The sequence below is a fragment of the Melanostigma gelatinosum genome (genome assembly GCF_949748355.1).
Source record: "Melanostigma gelatinosum genome assembly, chromosome: 1".
Taxonomy (NCBI): domain Eukaryota; kingdom Metazoa; phylum Chordata; class Actinopteri; order Perciformes; family Zoarcidae; genus Melanostigma; species Melanostigma gelatinosum.
The window spans coordinates 7,993,191-8,013,668 of record NC_136634.1 but is presented as its reverse complement, the minus strand read 5'-3'; the positions used below and the strand labels follow the sequence as shown (position 1 = coordinate 8,013,668).

At 43.0% G+C, this 20,478-nt stretch overlaps 3 protein-coding genes and 1 pseudogene across 4 annotated transcripts in view; 2 read left to right on the top strand and 2 right to left on the bottom strand.

Annotated features, from left to right (window-relative positions):
* golt1bb (golgi transport 1Bb) overlaps nucleotides 1-2,408 on the top strand; it is a 4,971-nt gene extending 2,563 nt beyond the window's left edge. The window contains exons 2-5 of the mRNA XM_079267761.1: nucleotides 441-532; nucleotides 628-806; nucleotides 902-983; nucleotides 1,912-2,408. Of these exons, the coding sequence (XP_079123887.1) occupies nucleotides 441-532; nucleotides 628-806; nucleotides 902-983; nucleotides 1,912-1,950 (392 nt within the window). The 3' untranslated portion in view covers nucleotides 1,951-2,408. The remainder of the gene's footprint in view (nucleotides 1-440; nucleotides 533-627; nucleotides 807-901; nucleotides 984-1,911) is intronic.
* Nucleotides 2,195-4,204, top strand: LOC306783057 (spexin prohormone 1-like; annotated as a pseudogene). The gene is made up of 6 exons: nucleotides 2,195-2,266; nucleotides 3,318-3,389; nucleotides 3,486-3,531; nucleotides 3,623-3,682; nucleotides 3,991-4,072; nucleotides 4,146-4,204. The product of its transcript is annotated as a spexin prohormone 1-like (transcript).
* An 800-nt stretch (nucleotides 4,205-5,004) lies between these two features.
* ldhbb (lactate dehydrogenase Bb) lies at nucleotides 5,005-8,490 on the bottom strand. The gene is made up of 7 exons (XM_079267331.1): nucleotides 8,392-8,490; nucleotides 7,441-7,558; nucleotides 7,128-7,301; nucleotides 6,876-7,049; nucleotides 6,651-6,768; nucleotides 6,090-6,213; nucleotides 5,005-5,511 (listed from the first exon to the last, which is right to left on the bottom strand). The coding sequence occupies exons 1-7, from the start codon at nucleotides 8,485-8,487 to the stop codon at nucleotides 5,344-5,346; spliced, it is 972 nt and encodes a 323-aa protein (XP_079123457.1). The 5' UTR covers nucleotides 8,488-8,490; the 3' UTR covers nucleotides 5,005-5,343.
* A 3,105-nt stretch (nucleotides 8,491-11,595) lies between these two features.
* Nucleotides 11,596-19,013, bottom strand: tmpob (thymopoietin b). The gene is made up of 6 exons (XM_079292396.1): nucleotides 18,411-19,013; nucleotides 18,164-18,281; nucleotides 17,721-17,876; nucleotides 13,713-13,825; nucleotides 13,521-13,621; nucleotides 11,596-13,403 (listed from the first exon to the last, which is right to left on the bottom strand). Exons 1-6 carry the CDS (start codon nucleotides 18,642-18,644, stop codon nucleotides 13,022-13,024), a joined length of 1,104 nt encoding a protein of 367 aa, XP_079148522.1. The 5' UTR covers nucleotides 18,645-19,013; the 3' UTR covers nucleotides 11,596-13,021.
* Between the last annotated feature and the right edge of the window lie 1,465 nt (nucleotides 19,014-20,478).

Here is a 20,478-nt window from a genome sequence, read left to right as displayed (position 1 = left end):
TCAGCACGAAACACCGAATTAGGAGTTTGTAATATGGATGAAATGATCTATCGGTGTGTCTGATTTGATGTATATTTGTGTATATGTGTATTTGATGATATTGCCATCTCTCGTTACATCACATAGATGCAAAGATCTTTTAGAAAATCCAATATTGCTCTTGAATGGAGACCAATGCACTCCTCGTGAATACTGGAATCCTCATGTTTTTATACATTTAGTCACATGTTCTTTTTTTATTTATCTTTAACTGTTTATTTTTGTGTGTTTGAGGAACTCCGGTTTGCCTTCTTTATTGTTGTCCGATCTTCCTTTCTTAGTTGTTGCGAGTTATTAGTGTCTGCAGCTGCTGCGTTTCTTTCACGGAAATCTAAGTATAATCTCACCAACAGTTTATTTCATGTCACCACATATTTTAATAACCGTTTTGTTTCTCTCAGAAATTGGGATGGGGCTGACAGGGTTCGGCGTGTTTTTCCTCTTCTTTGGGATGATACTGTTTTTTGATAAAGCTCTCCTCGCCATTGGAAATGTGAGTTGACCAATGATCCGATTATCACACTGCACGACAGTCAAACATCTGCCTCACCTATACGGTCTTATTGTGTGTCTTTGCTCGTTGTGCAGATCCTGTTTGTTTCGGGCCTGTCCTTCGTCATCGGCCTGGAGCGAACGTTCAGATTCTTCTTCCAGAGACACAAAGTGAAAGCCACCAGCTTCTTCCTCGGAGGGGTGATGGTGGTTCTCATCGGCTGGCCGATCGTCGGAGTCGTTCTGGAGATCTACGGTTTCTTCCTTTTATTCAGGTCGGCTCAAACGGAGAGAAAACGAAATGTCATTGCCATCGTTATCCTGAATCAATGTGATTTGTTGGCCTCACCTGTCGCTCTCTCATTAACAGAGGGTTCTTCCCGGTGGCGGTGGGCTTCATGAGACGGGTACCTGTGCTCGGGTCTTTGCTCAGTTTACCAGGGATCAGTGCAGTAAGTATCACATCCAGCAATCAACCGCAAACTGAATGTCCCTTTAAATGAATGCAGACTTTTAAACTTGCTTCAGACACCTTTGTCTCGGTTTTCGTTATTTTATGTGCTACTTTGTATCAGAAGCTGCAACAACAACATACGATGTTTGACAGTTCGATCCTGAAAGAAACACAGCATTTAAAAGCTGTTGTCCCAAAAGTTAGGAAGCCAAGACAAAAAGTTACAAAAATGAATTTAGTAGTTTACTTTTAGGGTTTTAACAAACGATTATTTTCATTATTGTTCATTGTTTGGATGAAAATATATTTAAAAAAATGATAAGATTCCTCACAGCCCGAGGTGATGTATTCATATAGTCAGTCATCCAAAATCAAAAGACACTCCGTATGATATGATAATAATATCATACATTACAAAAAAATCCTCACATTTTAAAAGCTGGAACCGGAGAATTTGGTTTGCATTTTGGCTTGAAAAATATCCAAAATGATGAAAAAGTTATCTAAATAGATGTAGATTGACTTTCTGTACTGATTTTCAACTTGTCCAGTCATAAACGTACCGTTGGAGCTATACTGACGTCTTTACAAAGATTTCCCATAGAAGCCGACTCTCTTTCATGCTGTGCTGACAATAACTAAAGCCGACGTGTGAGTGAGTGACAGTCTGAGGACAGAGTCTCTGTTGTGCTGAACACATGGAGTCTGTTGTCAGGGAAGACTGTTGGAGTCCAGGATCAGTTATCAGTGATATAATTATCTTAATGTCTCATTGCGTCTTTAGGGAAAACATTCTTTTCAGTATAGTTTCAAAAGATTTCGTTTCTCCTTTTCTTCCTCTGAGCTTTAAACTTATTTTGTCTGATTCAGTATAAGTTGTAAAAGTTGCAGCTTATAAATAACACTGTTGTCTTATTCTCTTTCAGCTGGTGGATAAAATTGGCGAGAGCAACAACATGGTATAACAGAGGACTGTTTTTGTATGAGAGGAGAGCGTCAGTATTTATCATATAGTTATCATAGTTACTGTATACTTTGGTCATTGCCACTCCGGAACTGTGAATCCAAACTAAGTGCATCTGTGGATGTTTGACTGACGTCATGGTGTTTTGAATCTGACAGCCAAGAGATTTTTTTTTCAATTATTATTTTAAAAGCTGGAAGCAGGTCTCCCATTTTGTATCATTCCTGTGTGATATTTACGGGACGATGACTTGGGACCACTGGATTCGCTCAGCGGAGAGTCGGGAGCTCTTTGCAGCATCCTCTCCTCTGGATTGTGTGCCTGAACTGAGAGCTTCAATGTTCCTGGAATTTTGTACATTAAATCATGTTGAGCTAAATGCAACTTGGGCAAAGACAGCGGAACGTAGTTTAAGGTTTAAGATGCTTTCTATGGAGATGTTTTACTGTAACTTTTGTCAGTGCATACTTGGAATAAAGTGTCTTTTATAAGTTTGTGTTGTGTTTTTTTGCAGCAGAGATAACAGTTTTAAATGCCATCCACGATCATTATTACAGTAAAAATACCTTGGATTTGTATAACAGGTAGTCTGGCTCTGTCCAAAGGTAAAGATCCACTTACCAGCACGTTATCAAAACAAATTACAACAAAGTGCAGGACTTGAACTATTGTTAGGCTACCTTCCTCTTCCTCCTCCTCCTCCTCCTCCTCCTCAGGCCTCATGCACGGGTCTACGCCCACGTACTCTCCTGACACGCTGTCATCAGTAGTGTCAGTAAAGTAGTCAACTTTCATTCATAAAATCTCACCAGTGTCGTCATCACGCGGTGACCTCGTGAAGAGACTCCGCTGCTGACGAGTCTTAAGAAGTGTAAATCTCTCTCGTCTGTCTGTGCTTAATGAGCGGTGACAGATTTAACAACACCTGTCACTCTGGTCAGTGGAAATATAAGGAGAGGACCCACTGAGGTCCGAATTATTCTCATCAATGACGCCGTATAACGAGGTGATTTGCATTGTCGTTAGTATAACGTAGCAGTGACAGAGGAAATCAAAACACAATCATTTAGCCTGCAGAGCACGACACATACAATTAATGGTAAGATATTCTTCTTATTAGTAATTTATTGTTATTAATACTATTAGTTGTTGTAAAATACATTTGAAGATATAATATAAATGTCTTCATAGGACTTTTGTAATTGTTGACAAATACTGTACTTTAATAAACACTTAAGCTATCCTTATATCTGCTTATAACTACATTATATTTTGTTATAAACCATTTATGAATTGGTGGTGGGTAGTTACTCCTCTTCTTCTATTCGAAGTTCTGTTCATGTTTTTTTATTTTTTACATCATTACAGAGTTCAACAACGGTTCTAACAGTCACTTTGCTTGTGGTGACATTGGTTGCTCAGTGTTGGGGAGATCCACAGGTGGGTGAAAGTAGATTTAGTTTCTCTTTAAGCTGAATTCAAACAAACACATTAAGAAATATAATGATGAGATGAACTATGATTTTTTTGCATCAGCGGAGGAACTGGACTCCTCAAGCCATCTTGTACCTAAAAGGAGCACGTAAGAGTTTGCAGAGGACATTTAAACTGTTGAACTTTAAGCCGTCCTGTCAAATTCGGAGAAAATTGTGTTGAATGTTGATGTTTTACAGAAGGACACCGCTCAGTGTTGCAGCGCACCAGCAGAGAGGACGGGGACACTTTACATATAGGTATGTGATGTCAAATCAATACAAATATCATGTGTGCAGTGGTGAAGTCTTATTTTTGGGCTCTTAAAAGCTTGTTCCACTTTCTAGTAGTGACACTTTATAAAGGGTTTAAAACTTGTAACTCATGACTTGGTAAATAAATGATACAAGCTGTTATTGACAACCTATTGACATTTATAACTGCAGACTTGATTACTTGACTTTTAAATATCTACCAGAAATAGAGATGTTTCACGATTTGCTATTCAATACAAACACTTTTTTATGACATATTTACTCGGACTGTTACTTTTTAAATGTCTCTGCAGTGACTCACAACCAGAGCCGTGATGGACCCGGACTGTCTGTCTTCCATTCTTCTGGAGCTTCTGCAGCGAGCTGTTGAAGGAGGTAAAAAAACCCAAAAGTTACCAACAACACAGAAAAATTTAAGATTTACATCCAAATCTATTTTCTTCCCCAGGTGGAGGCAATCCAGATAATTACCAGGAAGAACAACAGCTGAATTTGAAATATGTGTGAAGATATATTTTTTTCTTTTGTCTTATTGTTGCATTCATTATGTTTTTTGCCGTTTGAGTTTACTTGTAATCAAACGTGCTAAATAAATTCGATTCCCTTGCCTGGTCAGTGAGCTGTGTGTCCAACATTGAAGGATCTTTCAGTCGTACAATTGATCTGCTAAGAAGAAAAACGAAGAAGTCTGTGTCAGCTTGGGGCAACAATTAAGTAATTCACACCACACTGTGATTAACACCATGCTAAACATCACTAAGTCATCATCAACACTGTCGGAGAGAGGTGGCCCCATGAGTTGTATTGGAAATGGCAGGCTGAACTCGTGACCGAGTCAATGAAAGGTCACCAGCTGAGAAGAGTTTTAGTCTTGTTTGTAGACGTGCATCAGAATAAAAGTGTGTATGACTCCTAATCAAACAGCTTCTTATGGAAGATGTTCACAAACATGTGAATAAAACCAGCTGACATTTTGTCATTCAAAAGATCTTGCACAATAATGATTTTCTGACACCAGACCATTCTTTAAAGGGCTTTATTTTATTTGTTTGCAATGAAGATCCAATAAACGTGGAAGGAAATATCAAATTATCTGCGGACTGTTTTTTTGCATTGTGTGCAGAACTACCTGTGCAAGAGAGGACCTCATATTATGCACCAATCATGCACCATATTAAACCTTTTATTCCAGGATACCTAAACCTCATCGAATCAAAAGATTGGAACGAAAGCTTTCATTAGGAGTTCATCCATTAAAACAATGAATGCAAAATCACCTCAGGAGCTTTCAGTGTTTTAGGATTTGTTGAAGTTGTCATTGTAACTTTCTAGATTAAACTTCCAGTGCACTTTACTGTTCAAGCAACAAGCAACAACAAACTTGCTTTATTACACACCAAAGCAACACACGGTCCCACACTGCAAAACAGCCGAGGGCAGATGAGTCAGAGCAGCATTTCACTCAGTTAGTGTCACAAACTGACACCTACAGCTACATCCGACGGGTTTGCGAATCTACAGAGGGCAGTGGGATGAAGGTGTGAAGGGTGGCGCTGTGTGGCGTTTAGTGACTGCACAGTGTTATATAAATCACAAGTGATAACACTCGTCAGGAGGGAAGGGCTGCAGCGCCCCCTGCTGTTCAGTTAGACGTCCTGCAGGTCCTTCTGGATGTCCCACAGCGTGTCGGCACTGGCCTGCAGCTGGGCCACCTCGTCATCGGTCAGGGTCATGTTGACCACGCTGGCCACACCTCCGCTGTTCAGCACGCAGGGCAGACTCAGGTACACCTCGTCACTGATCCCATACATGCCCTGTACACGACGAACAAAAACCGCACCGTCAGCAGAAATGTCAATTATTGTGCTTCAATTTGAAAAGGCCGACCAAAAAAACAGTAAGCTTCAAAGAACCCAAAATTTGAACCTGAATGCAAAGGCTTCAATCTAACAGTCATTATTACTTGATTTCTTTGAACAAATTATATTAAATATATATAATATAATACAGTGATGTCTGTATCAATGCTGCCATTTTGCACTGAAAATAAATTCCAATGTTTGTCACTGAGACCTCAAACTGCAATTTATATTTAAAACAAGTAATTATCTTCAAAATTGTATTTTAATCAGCTTGAGGGGGACTCAATATGAACAATCCAAATGTATGCAAAATTAAAACATATCTTTGCTGACATTCCTTGCAAAAATGAATTCATATTTATGCTAAAAAAGTAACATAAAAGTACTTCAGTGCCACTGATTTAGATACATACATGTTGCTACAAAACAACATCGTTTTTGTAGGCAACAGTAGGGTAGTAGAGATACGATACAGCTCACTTCAGGTTCTGTCTCAAGTGAAAATGAATCAGTGTGTGAGCAGCCTTTACCTTCACCATGGTGGAAACCGGATGAATCCTGCTCATGTTCCTGATGAGGCTTTCTGTCAGGTCAGCTACGCTCAGACCGATGGCCCAGTTGGTGTAACCCTTCAGTTTGATCACCTCGTAGGCACTGAGAGGACAGCACACGGCTTTAGGGGTGACGGACATTCTTGTCTGAATGCATCATGAACTTTTGATGTCTTGTCCTCGAATTTATCACTTTTTCTCTGTCCTATTTTCATACCAATACAATACTAGTTCAAACAGGTGACAATTGAGGGCACTATGGATCAAATGAATCAATAGTGAATAGTTATCACTTCGTATTAAACTCAGATAACTCGGATAACAAAGTTTAACTCATGTGAAATACCATTTAGACAAATGATTTATATAAGACCCTAAAATTATTTAAAATAATGACAATTATTTAAGGTCTTGATGACAATGTTTGAGTGTTATTATTCCTTTAGATGTGAGAAGAGTGAACCTAAATATCTCGATATGAATACTATGACTACATTGAGAGGTGTTTAAATATATATCAGTCAAGGAACTGTGGCCCACCTGTCCACCACCATCTTGTGTGTTTCCATCCAGTTCTCTTCGTCACAGTCAGTGCCGATGTCCGGGTTTAGGGTCTGCAGGTTGACGCCCGCCACGTTTGTTCCGCTCCACACAGGCACTAGAAACACATGCTGACACCGTTGGCCTTCGTCCACATGCTCCACGCATCACAGTCTGCACGGTCGTTCGTCAACAACAACATTCAGACATCCAACACATCCTCACCACTGGTGTCTCCATGTTCTCCCAGGATCCAGCCGTTGAAGCTGCTGGGGTGGATTCCCAGTTTGTCGGCCATCAGGAAGCGAAAGCGCGCCGAGTCCAAGTTGGTGCCGCTGCCGATGACGCGGTGCTGGGGAAGGCCGCTCAGTTTCCAGGTTACATAAGTCAGCACATCGACTGTTAAAGAGCGTTGTTATCATCATTAGAGGGTGCATACTGTACGTCTGTGTGTCAGAGATGTGCGTTGGAGAGTACCTGGGTTGGAAACCACAATGATGATGCAGTCGGGGCTGTATCTGACGATCTGAGGGACAATGTGTTTGAAGATGTTGACGTTTCTCTGGACGAGGTTCAGCCGGCTCTCTCCTTCCTGCTGACGGACTCCAGCTGTCACCACCACGATGCGGGAGTTCGCGGTCACGGAGTAGTCTGAAAGAGAAGAAGGAGTCATAATGGTTTAGTGCCCTCACTGTCAAATTCCTATCTAAACGCAGGTGTCTTCAGATAAGCAAAGGACCAAAATGGTTCAGTCACAATGTTTGCCAGTTAGCTGCAGGCGTAAACTTGCCTTTGTCTGCGACTATTTTGGGGGTTTTGAGGAAGAGGCTGCCGTGCTGCAGGTCCATCATCTCTCCTTTCAGCTTGTCCTCCATCACGTCCACCAGCGCCAGTTCATCAGACAGCTCCTGCAACACAGCAGGCAGATTCGGAACTACACAGTACACTCATTCAGCAATCTACCCGTTCCTGCAATTGGAGTTCCCAGCTGAAATAACCATAATAGAGAGGTTCAAATAAATAAATATATACCTGACACACTATTGTAGCATGGCCTCCACCTGGTACAGCCACTGACCATTCCAAACCACAGTGTTCTGCATGTATGTTCTCCATTAAGGCCACATTATAAGTTGCTTTGGCTTTTTTTTCCCCCCCACCACTTTTACACAGAAGACACTCAATTATATATAGAGCATAAAATATGAATCGAATAATATTTTACTGCAGGATTGCATCAATGAAGTGTAAGACGGGATGGCTTGCAATTGAAAACTTTCTCAAAATCCATTCAGGTAAAACAAAATGTACATACAATTGTAATTGCCATAAATAAGCTAAAATGACTGTCAGCTGTTGTAGTAGAAAGTCATTGTGTTAAACTTTAATTCAATGGTCGTACACATAGTAAGTACATGAAATTTGAGCATCCAGGAAGAGTGGAGCAACTTCAGTGTCTCACTCAAAGACACTTTGACATGCAGACGGTGGGAAGCAGAGATAGAACCGCCAAGCTTCTAGGAGCATGACCGCTCTACTGCTGAGCTACAGCTTTTGGTGACGAATACATTTTTCTTTCATTGTCACCACCCGTCAATAAGGACAGTGAAGGGATAACAGATCTGACACCAAGAGATCAGTAATAATCCGGTGTCAGTCTGGAAGAATCCTGGGTATTATCCCGTCCTGTGACACCAGCAGGCGTGACGGCAATCTGAGGCAAAAGCAGTGGAGCTCTTACCCTGAGCAGGATGCTGATAGCACAGGCCATGCCAACCTGGCCCACGCCCACCACTGTCACTTTATTCCTGGGGGGCTCAGGAGGACCACAGGACATCGGGGTGATCAGCTTCTGCAGAATTGAGGCCATGTTCAGTGCTGCGGAGAGTAAAATTAAGATGGAGAGGAAGGAGGAAGAGAAGAATGTTCCTGGTCAGAAAAAACGTCGACAAGTGACAAACACTATGCACAGACACAACTGAGGGAAACAAACCTGCATCCAGAAAGCTGCGTGCTCAAACCTCATGAATATTGCATTCACGACGTCACATTTTACATTCTGAGTGTAGAGGGATTCAAAATTAGGCCAGACATTTATCTCAGTAGCACTAATGCAAGCATGACTTCTCTCTCATCCAGATCAATTACCAAACAAAGAGGAAACACACTGACAGTTTGTCCCACTCATTGTCTTTCTGCAGAGTTCACCTTGAAATGACAAGCACCCAGATACAAAAAACAGCAGCAATACTTGCATTGTTTGGCGAGGCTCTGAGCTGCGAGGTATAAATACCAACACGTAACCAGCATGTCAAGGTGAACGGATACCTACGGTGTGTTCCCACAGAGCTGTGTACCCCCTGCATCCACATCCTCCTCCCACAGTTACCATTTGTGCAAACCAGACAATCGAGGCAGGCATCCAGTCAGCTGCAGCTCGGAGCACATGTGACTCAGGGCCGGCTCCTCTCCTCCTCCTCCTCCTCTCTCCCCCCCCGACCTCCCCAAATGGAGGACGGATCACTATAATCGGATGCCGAATTTGACTGTGTGACTGCAGACGGTGAAAGGAGTTACTGTGTAATCCCTTAACGCTGCCGCCATCTGCTGCACCCGAACTACAGATGAACATTAACCTTGCATCTAACAGGATGTTTCGAAAGAACAATTATACACTACCTCAGAAGTTTACAGATCATTTTACTAAAATGAATAGATGCAGTATATTACATAATCCTTACTCCCCATTAACACGGCTATGTTATTGCCACCGTTAAGTAATAACAGGCAGAAATCTGAATTATGTATGCTCTCGCTGCCACTGAATTTTTAGCACATTTATGCACAGTGGGGACCCTTTTAATTACGCAAAATAAAAGCATTGTTGGTACCTGAATGATCGAGGAAACAAAGTATCATCAGAGAATTAGCCTTTTTAAAACCCAAATTGTAGATAACACAGCTGTTGTGGAGCAACGTGTCGAATATTTGTATGTGACTGATGAGGTTAAGTCTCCCTTGAACCTGAACACAGACAGACAACACATTAAGCACGAGAACAGTCAATCTCAGTCGGACTTCTACACTGTAGAGACAATACAATGTGTAAAACATTTCACTTCGATAATGGTGTTGCAACATCAGAGCAGGAAGAGGATACACACAAAACCAATGTTATCACTTCAGAAAGAAAAGGTTGGACAGCAGAACCACCACAATTTGACAAATCCAAACCAGAATCCAATCAAATCCAGTGTAGATCTGTGTGCATCCGGCAGATATTTAAAATGTCCGCATAACAAAGGAAATCACGGCTGTTCACCTGTTGTCTTAAGGGTTCAGTCACTTTGAGTGCAAGTCCTCGTCCTTTTTTCAGCAGGTCAGTCAGACTCAAGCTTGGTGTGCGGTCCTGTGCGCCTGCTCCTCTTCCTGTTGTGCCGTCAGGCTGCAGCCGACTGGATTTAATTGACTAAGCCTCTCCATCCCCTGCAAAGTCTCATTTTGGCACTCCATGGGTCACCTCAGTCAGCTGGTACACATTCACCGACAACAATGCAGATTTGCTGGTAGAAAAAAAGAAAAAGAAAACTAGTTTAAAGAAAACTAGCCCACATACCACTTCACAATAATAATAATGCCTTTTGTGCAAAGCCAGATTAAGAAAACAGCAACTTTATTTTTCATACTCGATGTTACACATGTATATTTTCAAATAAGCACCTGCCTCACAGCCTCTCTGCACTGCTTCAGGTCCAGTTGAAGGGCCGATGCAGTGTTTTGGCCGAGCTGACCGCTTCACATGAAAATGACTCGAGCGCTTCAGAGCTGCTCCAGAAGAGAACGATAATCAGGGAGTGTGTCTGATTTGGCTTTGTTCCCACAGACAACAGGTTTCAGTAATTTACTCACTCTTAAATCCGAACCTCTTGAGGACTCTGAATGCTGCGCTGCATTCCTTCATAAAGCACAGGCACCACAGAGCCGGCAGAGGGATCTCAAGAGAGACATCTGATTATCTGTGATGCTACACTCAACATCACCATTAGCCTTCTGGTAAATACATATTGGGTATTAGCATTTGTTGACAATTAGCCAATCATGTCATCCACTTTAGAAGATGATAAAACATACTTCTAACCTACAGACTAAAAGCCGTAACATGTTTTTTACCCTCTTTATGCTTATTTGTAATTGGTCAGCCACTGGCTGCACTCAGGAAAAATAAGAACAAAATCAATTTGGGTCAATTTAGTGTTCCACGGCTTACATTGGGTTCCAGAAGCTTTTAGGACAAAAAAAAAAAAATACAATAAATATCGTAATTTTCTGGTGTTAAAAATGGCAACAAATATATTTACCTCTTTGACAAACAATAAGGCTGGGAAGGCAACTTCACAGCATCCAGGAGTTTAACATGAAAGCCACAGCAGTGTATGCGCTCAGTCAGGGACAGGGATAACAGCAGGGAGCTGCAGGGACTTACCTGCTCAGGCTGTCACATTAACAACACATTCAAGTGTACAGAGGCCACGTGAACGGAAGGGAAATTTGCACGGTGAGAAAACGTTACCGTAATTGAAACCCTTTTTCCGGTAAAGCATCGTCAACCACTGAAGTCGCCTCTTCCAACAGCTGACAAACTAACGCGAGTTAGCGTTTTAAATGTTTGTATTGTTGGAAGGGTTTACGTTAACCTCTAACCTCAGGTGTGAGATTATTAGACGGGGAGCTGTGTTCAAAACAAATGTATTCAATGATAAATGTCGTGTAGCAATAAATTCCTCAGTGCATCCTCGTAAGATGATATTGCAGCTGCAAAATATTAGCATTGTAAATGTGTTGCAATAAAATGGTTAAAATGTGCAAAAACACTGGTATTGCCCAAACAGTACTACAGAAGACAAAGAGAAACAAAAAGTCTGGTAATAGCCAAGTTTATTTCATGATACGCTGCCTACATTATCATCAATAAACAGATTCACAATCCTTACCCACATAACCCGTCGTTTGTGGCCGCTGTGGGAGAGCTGCCCGTCAATGACTCATTTCTGTTGAGTCAGCAAAGTTCAAATTAAGATACAGTATCACTTTCATGTATTACATATTGCTTTCAAATGTTCTATAAAAAGTTGAACATACCATTTTAGAAAAATATCAAAATAGAACCCCAGAACCCCCCCCCCCCCCCCCATCCCAGCAGGTGAACACACCGTCTCTTAATTGTGGTAATTTTCTCAGGCAGAAGTAGTCAAAGAGAATTCTTCTCTACAGAGAATCACTTGATTAACTCCCTCCATGTGTCTGGACACATGCAGTCAGTGAGGTGGGCTATGTGGGTGCACTGCAACAGCCAATCCTGCTTATAGGACTGAAGGATCAGAAATCTAATACAAACAGAAAGAAAAGCACAGCAGAGCACTAAAACCCAAAGCATTGTAAACTCAAATGCAAACGCTGGCAGGACTGGTTAATCAATAATCCATGATCGAACACTGTGTCCTTAAGGAGGAGGAACTGTCAAATAAGTGGAAGATCATCAAAACTATCCACTTATTAATTTACAATTTTGTTTGTAAACTGATGAGGACGTTGATGAGAGATTTTAAAAGTAAATATTCTGGATAACAATCCACAGAATCTGAATTTTAGCCATAGAGCCCCGTACACAATGACTCTAGCAGTGATAAACAGCCTTTGAAAAGGTTTTTATACCTCAACCTGAACGTGGGCAGATTTACCTCATGCAGTGATGCGACCTGATTACACCACGCGTCTCCTCCCAGCACAGACCGCATTAAAACGTTTGAGCTGAATCGACCTGAGCACCATAGAAAGAATGAATCAATCTACCTAACTCTAGAGCTAATCTTGAAATTCATACAGAAACAAAGCTAACATTCTGGCGTTAGTAAGAGCACTGCTTTGTGCGTGAAAATGGGAGGGCACTACGTGCTAAGAGTGTCCAGGCACTTCAACATCAGAAAAAACACCTGGCACAGAGAGTTAGAAACTACAGTATGACTGTCAAAAACTACAACCATGCATGGACAAACTGGCCTCTCCATTCTTACCCGTTTCTACACACAAGGGGTTAAATACACACAAAGACACAAACAATTCACAGATTAAAATCAACAATAAAATGGAGTGTCTTCTGACTGCCACAAAAACAATGTTATCCAGAAGCTACCGGTTCCTCTTGTGGTGGGAGGAAAGCCAAAGTCCAGAAAGGAGAAAGTTCAGCGTTCCAATTAAATCTGCAACCTTTGTCCAACCGCGCGGGTAAAGAGAAGAGGTGAGCCAAGTTTGCTGCGTGAGTTGTGGTGTGCTGTGGCAGGGAGGTGGCGTGGGGGAGAGACTGCTGAGGGTCTTTACTTACCGGCACCCTCTGGAGCACCGCTGCTGATGCCCAGGTAGGCGGCTGCGTTGTTCACAACGCCCTGAAGGGGGACGATGGCGTTGTCCAGGAGGCCTTTGAGGGCGTTGATGCGGTCAGCATCCAGGTTCTGGTAGGCATAGAAGAGAGAAACACCCACCGCAACAAGGAGCAGGAGCTTCAGCAACAGAGACGGGAAGCCTCGTCGGGCGGGCGCTTTGCTTGAGGAGACGGAGCCGCCCGCTCTGGATAAAGACTCAGAGTAAGAGCGGGTCTCGGTGTGGATGCTGTGCTGCAGACGAGACTCGTCCAGCCAGTATTCGCTTGCTTTTAATGGTCGACTGGCGGCCCCTCGGATCGGACGCCTGCAGGTCGCACTGATCAGGGAAACAACAAAATCTAAATGTTAGGCTAGACACAAACATATCTTAATCAAAGATCCACTTGAACATTTTCATCCAAATTGTGCAGCGCATGATTCATGTGCCTGTTACCTTATGCCTGTTGGTGTGTTTATTTCGTTGGCAAGAATATCTTCAACAACACTCTCGCTGGCCTTCTTAGGAGTTTCTTCAGTAAGAATTTCCTCCACCACCTGTCAATTCATAATATTGAAAAATGTTTTAAATACAAACTTAAAATATACTCCTATCACAAAGAGTGGAAATGGCAAAGATATGCCTCACCTTGGCTTGTCGTCTGCTGCTGCTGGTTCTGACGGTAACTGGAGTTTTCCCTCTGCTCCTCACAGACGTCTCCACCACAGGAACTGGTTCTGGTTCAGGGGCAGCAATTTCCTCTGAAAACAATACATGCAACGTTAACACAACAGTGAAACATGAAGCCATCAGTACTGTAATCTGTGGTTTCCCAACATTTAATCAAGGACCTGTTGCATGAAGCAGTCTGGATAACTTCACTTTAGAAAAGACAATATACGGACATATTCAGGCTACGTTATGGGCACTCGGTAATGCTGTGTTCACACCGGTCGCGTTGATATTTTGACTCGCTGCAAAATCGCGTCCAACGCGCCGCAAAAACGCGTCCAACTGGTCCAAGCTGGTCGTGTTCACACCAAACGCTGCAAAATCGCTCCGTGCTGGAGAGGGGGCGTGGTTTATCATCCTGGAAGCCGTTCACCTGGCCGCCATTTCTTTCCGCTATCAACCATGAAAGGAATAAGGACAATTTCTGCTCTGTACGTGTTGTGGAAGTCCCTCAAACGTCGGAATGCCAAACGCCGTCGTCTCTGGGTTCATAATAGCATCCGTAGGCGCACACAGCTCGGTGAATTTCACAGACTTCTCCAGGAACTACGTCTGGATGACTGCCGCTTCCAGCGCTACATGAGGCTAACCATTAGCCAGTTTGATGACCTGTTGGCTCGGGTCGGTCCCAGGATTTCTCGACTGGACATCTACTACAGGCGTTCCACCTCAGCTGCAGAGCGCCTGTCCGTCTGTCTCCGGTGAGTGGCAGTTCCATAAAATTAATTAATGAAAGAATGAAATAAGTTCAGGCTTTGTCTGTCCACAACAGGGCAAGCAAGCCACTTTAACAGTTTTTCTGAATGGAGTTTGGATCCGAACTCCGACAATACTCAAAATAACGTAATCTAACGAAAATCACCAGCATTTAAGATGTTTATTATTCATGACAGCAGCTGTGCAGTCATATCAACAAAAACGACTTATATTAGCAGCTACAGTATCTTCAATATAACTCTGTTAAATTGAATGATGTTCTGTGCTGCAGATATCTTGCTACTGGTGACTCCTTTAGGACCATCGCAAACAGCTTCCGTGTCGGGGTCTCCACTGTCTCCAGTATTATCTCAGATGTTGCCACAGCTATTTGGGACTGCCAAGTGGAGGAGTTCATGGCTGTGCCCACCACAGAGGAGTGGAGATCAATTGCTGTGCAGTTTGAGGAGCGGTGGAATTTTCCTCTCTGCTGTGGAGCACTGGATGGAAAGCATGTTGTCCTCAAAGCCCCTGCTAATTCCGGATCTCAGTTCTACAACTACAAGGGAACATTCTCATTAGTTCTCCTGGCAGTTGTGGATGCGAAATATTGTTTCCGGCTGATTGATGTCGGAGGCTACGGAAGAACCAGCGATGGTGGGAGTCTGGCCAACTCAGCTTTTGGTCAAGCTCTTAAATCTGGCACCCTCCAACTGCCTGCTGACCTGCCACGACCAGGAGCTGACCACCAAGGACTTCAGCCACACGTCTTTGTTGCTGACGAGGCCTTTACAATGAGAAAAAATCTCACGAGGCCATTCCCCGGCCGCATCCTTCCAAGGGACCGCCGGATCTTCAATTACCGTCTCTCCCGAGCTCGGTTGGTTGTGGAGAATGCCTTTGGGATCCTTTCTTCTCAGTGGAGGATGTACAGGCGAGCCATTGAGGTCCACCCAGAAGTTGCAGAGAAGTGTGTGAAGGCTACATGTGTTCTGCATAACTTCCTGCGGAAAACCACCCCAACAACTGTAGTGGCCATACCGGTTGGAGAGGTGGAGCCACTGCCAGATCTGGGAAGAATTGCTGCCAACAACTCGGCAAGAGAGGCCATCAGGGTGAGGGAGGCCTTCACATCCTACTTCTCTGCTGAGGGAACGGTCCCATGGCAAGACACCGTGTAATGCCCAAGCACATCCAAAACGGCTCTTTTAAGAGCCACCCACACGTTACTACTGAGCAAACTTCCTGCAATGTTACTGTATGTATGTATGTATGTATGTATGTATGTATGTATATATATATATATATATATATATATATATAGTTGTATCCTTTGTTTAAGTTTTCTTGTAAAACTACAATAAAGAACATGGACAAAGTAACATGAAATAAAGTGTATTGATTTATTGAAAATATATAGAAAAACATATACAAAAAAACATATACAAACTGTGTAATTGTTTTTTTTAAATTCCTGGTTCGTTCCCTGGAAAGATTGTCCCCCCAGATGTCTACTCCAAATGTTCCAAATTCAGCACCACAGTGCTGGCATCATAAATTAATTTGTGAATTTTAAATTTTACACATTCCTTTTGCTGGGGTGGCAATCTTTCCAGGGAAGGAACCAGGCTCCTCATGAAGAGTTCATCCTCAGATAGTGGTGGAGCAGGTGGAGCAGGGGTGTCTCTTTCCAATGCCTGCAGAATGCGCTCCTCTACCTCCCGCTGCTTCTCAATCCCTCTTGGCCTTTTTGGGGCCCTTCTCGGCCTTTTTGGGGCCCTTCTCTTTCCTGTATGACATGGAAACAACATATTTGGTGTAACTATTGCATCCCATCACCACAATAGCTTGTAAAGTAAATATTTGTAATTGTGAAAAACATACCATTATTGCATGAATTGTATTCATACAAAAAAATGCAATCCAACTTTTGTGATGTACATACCCATGGGTGGAGCAGGAGCAGCAGCACCTTGAGGTTCTTCCTCACCGTCCTCTGATGACCAATCTGTTTCATCTTTGAACATCAACAATAAAACAATTGTATAACTCAGAAGTGCTGCTTTAATTAAATAGTAATTTGCCTTTAAAGCTATGATAGTATAGTGGTTTAAGATCCGGAACCCAGGGTTCAAAACTCACCTTTATTATAACTTATTTTTGCTCATGAAACTTTTTTTTTTTTAATAAGGATGAAAACTATACAGAACCAGGCTTTGCCAAATGAAAAAAAACAAACCTCTTGCACTGCTTTGGCCTGTCGTTACTACTTCAGCGGCAGTAATATTTTCTGTATGACTTAACTATGCTGGAGTTTTGTGTCTTCACTTCAACTAACCTCTCCTGTCAATGTCAGATGGCCCTGCTGCTGCCTCTGACATCTCGTCCTGGTCTGGTCCTGCATCTGTGAAGTACTCTGCGGTACTGTCTCCCTCGACCCTCCCCATGTTACCGCTACTCTCCCTGGGAGTCACGAAGGGGTTGAGGAAAGACATAACCGCAGAGTACTTCCATTTCTTTGATGGCCCTGCTCCTGAGCCACTCTCTCTCTGTCTCATCTCTCCTCTTTCTCAAATAGGTGTCCCTGAGAGTCTTCCACTGCCGTCGGCAAATCTCATCCGACAAGAAACGCATCACGTATTTCGTGTGAAAGCCGGCCGGTGGTTGGGCTAGCTTTACATGCTAAAATGGTTCATATAGCTAGTTAGTAAAGTACAACCGATAGCTAGAATCAAGTAACAAAGACATAATAACTTACCAGGTTGTCCGACGACCTCACTTACTTTCCTCCATGCCATATCTTTTTTAGTTCGGTCGCGGTAGAGATACGACGACGTATCGTAGAGCTCGGGGAACCCACAAACCGCCACTATTAAATTTGTCCTCCATTGTTGTTTATGATTCAGCACCGGCAGGAGTTATGAGCTATGGCACTGATGACGGGGGCAGCAACTCAATGCTGATAGGCTATCGCGCCACGCGATTATTTCGCAGAAGTTGAAAAATTTCAACTTGCGCGTTGGCGATTTTGAGGTGTCCACCGCGCCGCAATAACGAGCCCAACGCGGCGCGCCATCGCAAAATCCCGGCGCGCCAGTCTCATCGCGTCTGTGCATAGACGTATGTAATCTCGACGCGCATCAAAAAATCAACGCGGCCGGTGTGAACGCAGCATAAGTGATGTGAACTTTTTAAAAAGCTCACAGGTGATGTGTGCTCAGAGCTCACCATCTTCCTTGTCACTGTACTGGTCAGAATTGGTGTTGCCGTTCTGGTTGCTGTCTGCTTTGGGGAGAGCTGTGACGTCTGTAGGCGCTTCAGGTTCAGATGGAGGCTGGTCCAGAAGCTTCTGCAGCTTCTTCTCATAGAACTTACGGGTGGTGGCTGAACAGAGGACGGGGGGGGGGATGAATTACATACTTATTTAGGATTTATACATTTTGTTCAATTAACTCATTTAAACACGATTACTTGGAAACACACAGCAATGACCTGTGTTTGCAAGTATCTGTTATCTTTTTTTCTAACAGCTGGTCAAAACAAACAAACAAACCAAATTTAAAGGATTCTTGCTAAATGTATAAATAATGCCGATAAATTATTTCTACATGCATCTTTGAATATCTTTAACCTCATCTTATGTTTTCTGACACAGGCCTGAAGGAACTCACCAACAATGGGTCCCGTGTCCACACCATGCTTCTCCAGCTGTTGTTTTAAATCTTCATCAGTGAGATCTGTCACCTCCACTTCCTCTGTGCGAGGCTTGTCTGTCTTTTTGGTTGCTTTCTGCAGAAAGAATTAAGATACATACAATCATACAAGTCATAACTCACACGTGTTCTATCAATAACGTCACACACGGGCGACCCCAGCATCATATCACAGCTATTCACGAATAAAACAAACAAAACTTACTCTTCCAGATCGACTCTTGTTGGAGACCACGGGAGCAGGCAGCTCTTCGTCGCTGGAGAAGGTGTCTGCAGACGGACTCTTCTTGTTGTTTAGCGCCGTTAAGTTCTTCAGATACAGCTGCACGTACACTTCTTTCTTATGCTCTCCGGTGGGAAGTGGCACATTGTTGGCTGTAAGCTCATTCTTCAGCCTTTCCTTCGTGAGAACCGACGGATCGTCGAGGAAATCTGCCATTTTTAACTTTTATATTTTAGCTGTCGTGAGGTTTCTTAATTTTTTATTTTTTTTCCCGCTAACGGAAATTAGCTCGTTTCACTCAATAGCTGCTAAAAACAACAACACAGGGAACGTGACCAAATAACGGCTGTTGTCAAACACGACTGGCGCCAATTCAGCTAGCAGCACAGACGCGGTTTGCCTAAATAAATGCGCGTGTTTGCTTCTTAGCCCGCTGGATGAAACATTCACAGGTGCATCGGATTTTTCGCTAACGGATACGCGCGCGTGCTGCAAACGGAAGCCGATGCAAACAATCAAAATTAACTAGCTGCAATGTGATTAAATTAGCTTAGCTTCAAACCCGGTCCACTTGCTTCTGTCTGTCCGCGGTCGCACCAGGGGCCAAACAACAACCGGCCCCGCTATTGGATGGGAGAGCCTAGTAAGCTGCGCTCTGATTGGCTGGCTGTGAATGGCAGGCTCGCGTGCAGGCCGCTGCCACAAAGAAACAAACAGGCCGTGTTAAAGACAACGACTTCACGTTAATCCTGCTGATATTTACACTATTGTTCGAAGTCATTTGCGTTATAGAACGTCTGGTTTTGATACGTAGACAAATGCGAGTTTAAATAATGAAAATGCGTAGCATCGCGTGACGAGAAGACGATGTTAATGGCGACTTAACAGCAGTGGGTGTTACTGGCGTTTACACACCGGCAGTTTCAGCTTGTAGCATGTTTGCATCATGCATTACTATAGCTAGTTAATAACAATAACTACAGCTTCACCAATGTTTTTCATGTTACAGAGTGTGGCATTGAGTGTGAGGTCACACAGATGAAGTCTGCCTCTGTAACAGAGGAGGGCAGCACGAGCCACATTATTCAAAAGAGACAAGGGTTTAGTCTTATTTTAGGTTTCATACTCAATATCCATCCAGCAAGCAGGCTGGATACGGTTATGATAGAGAGAAGAAGAAATAAGTGTACAAACTATAAAATCAAGGGAAAGCGGACGGAAACAAAGATGAGGCTGCATCAGCACGATCGCTATTCGGCCTTGACCTGGGAACAGATGCACAGAGGTGGTCAATAGTAAAATGATAAAATTAAGGACACATGGAGAAGCAAAAAAGCAAACAATGACACAATAATCACTTTCTTCCAGTCCCCCTTCAACGTGCACAAACTGCTGCTTCTCCAATGTGAGGATTTGCTGCTTTTGTCTGCTTTATATTATTGAAAATTGAAAATATTTGTGTTTCAGGCTGTTTTTGGACAAAACAGGACATTTAAAGTGTCAGTAGCCTGATAATCCTACTGAGCTGCAATTTTATTTCACCCTATAGCTGAACAAATACAAGATGGCAGTAAATCAAGAGTACTGGAGCCAGGCACATCTTCCAGTGTTGTTTGACATCTTGTGGACTAAATTATTAATTCAATCAAATAATTGATTGATGACTCAATAATGAAAATAATTGCAAGTTGCAGTCCTACAGACTCGCACACAGACATGGAAGTGTTTGACCACCTGGTCTCTCCTGGGTCTCTGGGCATGCTGGTTTCTAACCCTGTGGTGAGGCCTCCCCCTTCCTGTCGTGGGGACAGTGGTTTGAGGTGGCACTGTGTGGCTCCCCACCTGTCCTTCAGACCGGCCTCTCTGGGGCTTTCTGGGATGCTGCTGCAGAAACCAAGCAATTGATCCCCACCTCAGCTCCAAACCACACAAAAATACAGCACTTCAAGTATAGTTCAGCTTTTCCATAGTACATTTGCCAATGGAGTGTAAGCATAAAAAATGTTGAGCCCTTGAGAAACACCTCTTAAGCTTTCTTTGTATGTAATTT